Below are 8,608 nucleotides of genomic sequence, written 5' to 3'. Positions count from 1 at the left end.
TGTTGAGACAGAAATGATGCATTACAATTAGCTACATAATCACATCACACACTCTCAGGGTACAGGCCCACACACTCTCAGGGTACAGGCCCACACACTCTCAGGGTACAGGCCCACACACTCTCAGGGTACAGGCCCACACACTCTCAGGGTACAGGCCCACACACTCTCAGGGTACAGGCCCACACACTCTCAGGGTACAGGCCCACACACTCTCAGGGTACAGGCCCACACACTCTCAGGGTACAGGCCCACACACTCTCAGGGTACAGGCCCACACACTCTCAGGGTACAGGCCCACACACTCTCAGGGTACAGGCCCACACACGACAACACACACTCTCAGGGTACAGGCCCACACACGACAACACACACTCTCAGGGTACAGGCCCACACACGACAACACACACAATGACGTGCAACACACACTCACTTCAAACCTAATTTCCAGTGAAGTTGATGTGATCTCACCTGAGGAGGGGGCGCTGATGAGAGTTGTGTCTGTGTTGCTGATGGAGGAGGGGGCCCTGATGAGAGTTGTGTCTGTGTTGCTGACGGAGGAGGGGGCCCTGATGAGAGTTGTGTCTGTGTTGCTGATGGAGGAGGGGCCCTGATGAGAGGTGTGTCTGTGTTGCTGACGGAGGAGGGGGCCCTGATGAGAGTTGTGTATGTGTTGCTGACGGAGGAGGGGGCCCTGATGAGAGTTGTGTCTGTGTTGCTGACGGAGGAGGGGGCCCTGATGAGAGTTGTGTCTGTGTTGCTGATGGAGGAGGGGGCCCTGATGAGAGTTGTGTCTGTGTTGCTGACGGAGGAGGGGCCCTGATGAAGGTTGTGTCTGTGTTGCTGACGGAGGAGCCAGGAACACATCCCGTCAACAGCACCTCCACTCTCTCCTCCACTCGACCGCGAGCCTCACATTCTATCACCGCTGGATAAGAGGGTTCAGGAGGGGCCTCTGGGATGCCATGGATGGGGTAGACCCAGGAGACCAAACGCACCCGGTCCTTCTCTACCTCCACACACCTGTACACAGAGAAACACCTGTTACACACACACACACACACACACACACACACACACACACACACACACACACACACACACTGTACTGACTTGTCCCTCTGGGCCGTGGTGAGTGGTGAGTCCAGGCGGGGAGGTTGAAGAGGGGCTCTAGCTGAACCAGGAGCCAGGCCTGGTGCAGTTGCATGGAGTCAGGGGCAAACACCACAGGAATGTCCACACTGGCCCCCGCAGACACACGCACACCTGGAGCCAACATGGTGGACAGGAGGGACAAGCTTTACTAGTGTATCTAACATGTTGGCTGAAACTCAGGCTAACACCGTGGAGAACAGAGGAACTATGCCTTTCAAGTAAGGCTTGACAGAGAGATGTGTAAGAACTGACCTTGTGTCTGTTTGAGGGGATGCAGAACACTTTCCTGTCACAGATGAAGGACTGGCTTGATCTCTTCTGACCGGGCTCTTCGTCTGATAGGAGAATGAACCATTACTACCATCATGTCTCTACTAGGACTGTTTCCCTGTGTGTCTGGGGTAGGACTATGTCTGTACATGCATACTGTATATGTGTGTGTGTGTCCAGTGTGTGTCCAGTGTGTGTGTCCAGTGTGTGTCCAGTATGTATCCAGTGTGTATCCAGTGTGTGTCCAGTATGTGTCCAGTGTGTGTCCAGTGTGTGTGTCCAGTGTGTGTCCAGTGTGTGTCCAGTGTGTGTGTCCAGTGTGTGTCCAGTGTGTGTGTCCAGTGTGTGTGTCCAGTGTGTGTCCAGTGTGTGTCCAGTGTGTGTGTCCAGTGTGTGTGTCCAGTGTGTGTCCAGTGTGTGTGTCCAGTGTGTGTCCAGTGTGTGTGTCCAGTGTGTGTGTCCAGTGTGTGTCCAGTGTGTGTGTCCAGTGTGTGTTCAGTGTGTGTCCAGTGTGTGTGTCCAGTGTGTGTCCAGTGTGTGTGTGTGTCCAGTGTGTGTCCAGTGTGTGTGTCCAGTGTGTGTGTGTGTGTCAGTGTGTATGTCCAGTGTGTGTCCAGTGTGTATGTCCAGTGTGTGTCCAGTGTGTGTCCAGTGTGTGTGTCCAGTGTGTATGTCCAGTGTGTGTCCAGTGTGTGTGTCCAGTGTGTGTGTCCAGTGTGTGTGTCCAGTATGTGTGTCCAGTGTGTATGTCCATCGTGTGTCCAGTGTGTGCCCAGTGTGTTTCCAGTGTGTGTCCAGTGTGTGTGTCCAGTGTGTATGTCCAGTGTGTGTGTCCAGTGTGTGTCCAGTGTGTGTTCAGTGTGTGTGTCCAGTGTGTGTCCAGTGTGTGTCCAGTGTGTATGTCCAGTGTGTGTCCAGTGTGTGTCCAGTGTGTGTGTCCAGTGTGTATGTCCAGTGTGTGTCCAGTGTGTGTCCAGTGTGTGTGTCCAGTGTGTGTCCGGTATGTGTCCAGTGTGTATGTCCAGTGTGTGTCCAGTGTGTGTCCAGTGTGTGTGTCCAGTCTGTGTCCAGTGTGTGTCCAGTGTGTGTCCAGTGTGTGTCCAGTGTGTATGTCCAGTGTGTGTCCAGTGTGTGTCCAGTGTGTGTGTCCAGTGTGTGTCCAGTCTGTGTCCAGTGTGTCCAGTGTGTGTCCAGTGTGTGTCCAGTGTGTCCAGTGTGTCCAGTCTGTGTCCAGTGTGTTCAGTCTGTGTCCAGTGTGTGTCCAGTGTGTATGTCCAGTGTGTGTCCAGTGTGTGTCCAGTGTGTGTGTCCAGTGTGTGTCCAGTGTGTGTCCAGTGTGTGTCCAGTGTGTATGTCCAGTGTGTGTCCAGTGTGTGTCCAGTGTGTGTGTCCAGTGTGTGTCCAGTCTGTGTCCAGTGTGTCCAGTGTGTGTCCAGTGTGTCCAGTCTGTGTCCAGTGTGTGTCCAGTGTGTCCAGTGTGTCCAGTCTGTGTCCAGTGTGTTCAGTCTGTGTCCAGTCTGTGTCCAGTGTGTGTGTCCAGTGTGTGTCCAGTGTGTCCAGTGTGTGTGTCCAGTGTGTGTCCAGTGTGTCCAGTGTGTGTCCAGTGTGTGTCCAGTGTGTCCAGTCTGTGTCCAGTCTGTGTCCAGTGTGTGTGTCCAGTGTGTGTCCAGTGTGTCCAGTGTGTATGTCCAGTGTGTGTCCAGTGTGTGTCCAGTGTGTGTGTTTGACCTGTGAGTCTGAGGTGCAGCAGGGCTGGGTGTTCAGTAGGGTTCCTGAAGGGGAGGATGATGGAGGAATGAGATCCCACAGGGGAGGCTACAGACAGAGGCTCCATCCTCCCAGGGGTCAGGCCTTCACCACACAGCTGGAAGCTCCAGTGTTCTAACTGGGAGGACAACAACAACTAAATCATTGTCAGCTGACAGATGGAGGAATTACATTTTGGTTAGTTACGTGTGGAAATAGCAGAGAATTCAGAACCATGGATAGTGGAAAAATGTCATTGATTTTGATGAATCTTTGCAATCATCAACAATCATTGTTTCCACCATTGTACTGTGAGTCCATCCTTATCCAACTGCTGTATCAGACAGTCCTTATTCACTTCCTACCTCTTCCACTCTCTCTCTCCAACCCTTCCCCTCTTTCCCTTACGCTCCAACCCTTCCTACCTCTTCCCCTTACCCTCCAACCCTTCCCCTCTTTCCCTTACCCTCCAACCCTTCCTACCTCTTCCCCTTACCCTCCAACCCTTCCTACCTCTTCCCCTCTCTCTCCAACCCTTCCTACCTCTTCCCCTTACCCTCCAACCCTTCCTACCTCTTCCCCTTACCCTACAACCCTTCCTACCTCTTCCCCTTACCCTCCAACCCTTCCTACCTCTTCCCCTTACCCTCCAACCCTTCCTACCTCTTCCCCTTACCCTCCAACCCTTCCCCTCTTTCCCTTACCCTCCAACCCTTCCTACCTCTTCCCCTTACCCTCCAACCCTTCCTACCTCTTCCCCTCTCTCTCAACCCTTCCTACCTCTTCCCCTTACCCTCCAACCCTTCCTACCTCTTCCCCTTACCCTACAACCCTTCCTACCTCTTCCCCTTACCCTCCAACCCTTCCTACCTCTTCCCCTTACCCTCCAACCCTTCCTACCTCTTCCCCTTACCCTCCAACCCTTCCCCTCTTTCCCTTACCCTCCAACCCTTCCTACCTCTTCCCCTTACCCTCCAACCCTTCCTACCTCTTCCCCTTACCCTCCAACCCTTCCCCTCTTTCCCTTCCCCTCCAACCCTTCCTACCTCTTCCCCTTAACCTCCAACCCTTCCTACCTCTTCCCCTTACCCTCCAACCCTTCCTACCTCTTCCCCTTACCCTCCAACCCTTCCTACCTCTTCCCCTTACCCTCCAACCCTTCCTACCTCTTCCCCTTACCCTCCAACCCTTCCTACCTCTTCTCCTCTCTCTCCAACCCTTCCTACCTCTTCCCCTTACCCCCAACCCTTCCTACCTCTTCCCCTTACCCCCAACCCTTCCTACCTCTTCCCCTTACCCTCCAACCCTTTCTACCTCTTTCCCACACTTTCCCACTACACTGTTTATACCTATCCAGACCCTTCATATCTACCACTACCCTGTTTATCCAGACCCTTCAGATCTACCACTACCCTGTTTATCCAGACCCTTCAGATCTACCACTACACTGTTTATACCTATCCAGACCCTTCAGATCTACCACTACACTGTTTATACCTATCCAGACCCTTCAGATCTACCACTACACTGTTTATACCTATCCAGACCCTTCATATCTACCACTACACTGTTTATACCTATCCAGACCTTTCAGATCTACCACTACTGTTTATACCTATCCAGACCCTTCAGATCCACTACTACACTGTTATACCTATCCAGACCTTTCAGATCTACCACTACTGTTTATACCTATCCAGACCTTTCAGATCTACCACTACACTGTTTATACCTATCCAGACCCTTCAGATCCACTACTACACTGTTATACCTATCCAGACCCTTCAGATCCACTACTACACTGTTATACCTATCCAGACAGGTTAGACAGGTGATTTAGGGTTAAACAGGTGGTTTGGGGTTAGACAGGTGGTTTAGGGTTAGACAGGTGGTTCAGGGTTAGACAGGTGGTTTAGGGTTAGACAGGTGGTTTAGGGTTAGACAGGTAATTTAGGGTTAGACAGATGGTTTAGGGTTAGACAGGTGGTTTAGAGTTAGACAGGTGGTTTAGGGTTAGACAGATGATTTTGGGTTAGACAGGTGGTTTAGGGTTAGACAGGTGGTTTAGGGTTAGACAGGTGATTTAGGGTTAGACAGGTGATTTAGGGTTAGACAGGTGGTTTAGGGTTAGACAGATGGTTTAGGGTTAGACAGGTAATTTAGGGTTAGGCAGATGGTTTAGGGTTAGACAGGTGGTTTAGAGTTAGACAGGTGGTTTAGGGTTAGACTTGTGATTTAGGGTTAGACAAGTGGTTTAGAGTTAGACAGGTGGTTTAGAGTTAGACAGGTGGTGTAGGGTTAGACAGGTGGTTTAGGGTTAGACAGGTGATTTAGGGTTAGACAGGTGGTTTAGGGTTAGACAGGTGGTTTAGGGTTAGACAGATGATTTAGGGTTAGACAGGTGGTTTATAGTTAGACAGGTGGTGTAGGGTTAGACAGGTGGTTTAGGGTTAGACAGGTGGTTTAGGGTTAGACAGGTGGTTTAGGGTTAGACAGTTGGTTTAGGGTTAGACAGGTGGTTTAGGGTTAGACAGGTGGTTTAGGGTTAGACAGATGATTTAGGGTTAGACAGGTGGTTTAGAGTTAGACAGGTGGTTTAGGGTTAGACAGGTGGTTTAGAGTTAGACAGGTGGTTTATAGTTAGACAGGTGGTGTAGGGTTAGACAGGTGGTTTGGGGTTAGACAGGTGGTTTAGGGTTAGAAAGGTGGTTTAGGGTTAGACAGATGGTTTAGGGTTAGACAGATGGTTTAGAGTTAGACAGGTGGTTTGGGGTTAGACAGGTGGTTTGGGGTTAGACAGGTGGTTTAGGGTTAAGACAGATGATTTAGGGTTAGACAGGTGATTTAGGGTTAGACAGGTGGTTTAGGGTTAGACAGGTGGTTTAGGGTTAGACAGATGATTTAGGGTTAGACAGGTGGTTTAGAGTTAGACAGGTGGTTTAGGGTTAGACAGGTGGTTTAGGGTTAGACAGGTGGTTTAGGGTTAGACAGGTGGTTTAGGGTTAGACAGATGGTTTAGAGTTAGACAGGTGGTTTGGGGTTAGACAGGTGGTTTGGGGTTAGACAGGTGGTTTAGGGTTAGACAGGTGGTTTAGGGTTAGACAGGTGGTTTAGGATTTGACAGATGGTTTGGGGTTAGACAGGTGGTTTGGGGTTAGACAGGTGGTTTAGGGTTAGACCGGTGGTTTAGGGTTAGACAGATGGTTTAGGGTTAGACAGGTGGTTTAGGGTTAGACAGGTGGTTTAGGGTTAGACAGGTGATTTAGGGTTAGACAGGTGATTTAGGGTTAGACAGGTGGTTTAGGGTTAGACAGATGGTTTAGGGTTAGACAGGTAATTTAGGGTTAGGCAGATGGTTTAGGGTTAGACAGGTGGTTTAGAGTTAGACAGGTGGTTTAGGGTTAGACATGTGATTTAGGGTTAGACAGGTGGTTTAGGGTTAGACAGGTGGTTTAGGGTTAGACAGATGATTTAGGGTTAGACAAGTGGTTTAGAGTTAGACAGGTGGTTTAGAGTTAGACAGGTGGTGTAGGGTTAGACAGGTGGTTTAGGGTTAGACAGGTGATTTAGGGTTAGACAGGTGGTTTAGGGTTAGACAGGTGGTTTAGGGTTAGACAGATGATTTAGGGTTAGACAGGTGGTTTAGAGTTAGACAGGTGGTTTAGGGTTAGACAGGTGGTTTAGAGATAGACAGGTGGTTTATAGTTAGACAGGTGGTGTAGGGTTAGACAGGTGGTTTAGGGTTAGACAGGTGGTGTAGGGTTAGACAGGTGGTTTATAGTTAGACAGGTGGTGTAGGGTTAGACAGGTGGTTTAGGGTTAGACAGGTGATTTAGGGTTAGACAGGTGGTTTAGGGTTAGACAGGTGGTTTAGGGTTAGACAGATGATTTAGGGTTAGACAGGTGGTTTAGAGTTAGACAGGTGGTTTAGGGTTAGACAGGTGGTTTAGAGATAGACAGGTGGTTTATAGTTAGACAGGTGGTGTAGGGTTAGACAGGTGGTCTAGGGTTAGACAGGTGGTGTAGGGTTAGACAGGTGGTTTGGGTTTAGACAGGTGGTTTAGGGTTAGAAAGGTGGTTTAGGGTTAGACAGATGGTTTAGGGTTAGACAGATGGTTTAGAGTTAGACAGGTGGTTTGGGGTTAGACAGGTGGTTTGGGGTTAGACAGATGATTTAGGGTTAGACAGGTGGTTTAGAGTTAGACAGGTGGTTTAGGGTTAGACAGGTGGTTTAGGGTTAGACAGGTGGTTTAGGGTTAGACAGTTGGTTTAGGGTTAGACAGGTGGTTTAGGGTTAGACAGGTGGTTTAGGGTTAGACAGATGGTTTAGAGTTAGACAGGTGGTTTGGGGTTAGACAGGTGGTTTGGGGTTAGACAGGTGGTTTAGGGTTAGACAGGTGGTTTAGGGTTAGACAGGTGGTTTAGGATTTGACAGATGGTTTGGGGTTAGACAGGTGGTTTGGGGTTAGACAGGTGGTTTAGGGTTAGACCGGTGGTTTAGGGTTAGACAGATGGTTTAGGGTTAGACAGGTGGTTTAGGGTTAGACAGGTGGTTTAGGGTTAGACAGGTGGTTTAGGGTTAGACAGATGGTTTAGAGTTAGACAGGTGGTTTAGGGTTAGACAGGTGGTTTGGGGTTAGACAGGTGGTTTGGGGTTAGACAGGTGGTTTAGGGTTAGACAGGTGGTCTAGGGTTAGACAGGTGGTTTAGGGTTAGACAGGTGGTTTGGGTTTAGACAGGTGGTTTAGGGTTAGACAGGTGGTTTATGGTTAGACAGATGGTTTAGGGTTAGACAGATGGTTTAAAGTTAGACAGGTGGTCTAGGGTTAGACAGTTGGTTTAGGGTTAGACAGGTGGTTTAGGGTTAGACAGGTGGTTTAGGGTTAGACAGATGGTTTAGAGTTAGACAGGTGGTTTGGGGTTAGACAGGTGGTTTGGGGTTAGACAGGTGGTTTAGGGTTAGACAGGTGGTTTAGGGTTAGACAGGTGGTTTAGGATTTGACAGATGGTTTGGGGTTAGACAGGTGGTTTGGGGTTAGACAGGTGGTTTAGGGTTAGACCGGTGGTTTAGGGTTAGACAGATGGTTTAGGGTTAGACAGGTGGTTTAGGGTTAGACAGGTGGTTTAGGGTTAGACAGGTGGTTTAGGGTTAGACAGGTGGTTTAGGGTTAGACAGGTGGTTTAGGGTTAGACAGGTGGTTTAGGGTTAGACAGGTGGTTTGGGGTTAGACAGGTGGTTTGGGGTTAGACAGGTGGTTTGGGGTTAGACAGGTGGTTTAGGGTTAGACAGGTGGTTTGGGGTTAGACAGGTCATTTGGGGTTAGACAGGTGGTTTGGGGTTAGACAGGTGGTCTAGGGTTAGACAGGTGGTTTAGGGTTAGACAGGTGGTTTGGGTTTAGACAGGTGGTTTAGGGTTAGACAGGTGGTTTATGGTTA

General features: G+C 49.7%; 1 protein-coding gene across 1 annotated transcript in view; it reads right to left on the bottom strand.

Moving 5' to 3' along the window:
• Nucleotides 1-1,170: 1,170 nt before the first annotated feature.
• Nucleotides 1,171-8,608, bottom strand: part of LOC121844448 (cilia- and flagella-associated protein 47-like) — a 23,822-nt gene continuing 16,384 nt past the window's right edge. Inside the window, exons 11-13 of the mRNA XM_042314543.1 lie at nucleotides 3,154-3,310; nucleotides 1,408-1,490; nucleotides 1,171-1,266 (exon numbers count right to left, since the gene is read on the bottom strand). Of these exons, the coding sequence (XP_042170477.1) occupies nucleotides 1,171-1,266; nucleotides 1,408-1,490; nucleotides 3,154-3,310 (336 nt within the window). The remainder of the gene's footprint in view (nucleotides 1,267-1,407; nucleotides 1,491-3,153; nucleotides 3,311-8,608) is intronic.

The sequence above is a fragment of the Oncorhynchus tshawytscha genome, unplaced genomic scaffold (genome assembly GCF_018296145.1).
Source record: "Oncorhynchus tshawytscha isolate Ot180627B unplaced genomic scaffold, Otsh_v2.0 Un_contig_12359_pilon_pilon, whole genome shotgun sequence".
Classification (NCBI taxonomy): domain Eukaryota; kingdom Metazoa; phylum Chordata; class Actinopteri; order Salmoniformes; family Salmonidae; genus Oncorhynchus; species Oncorhynchus tshawytscha.
This window is presented reverse-complemented; position numbering and strand designations above follow the sequence as displayed.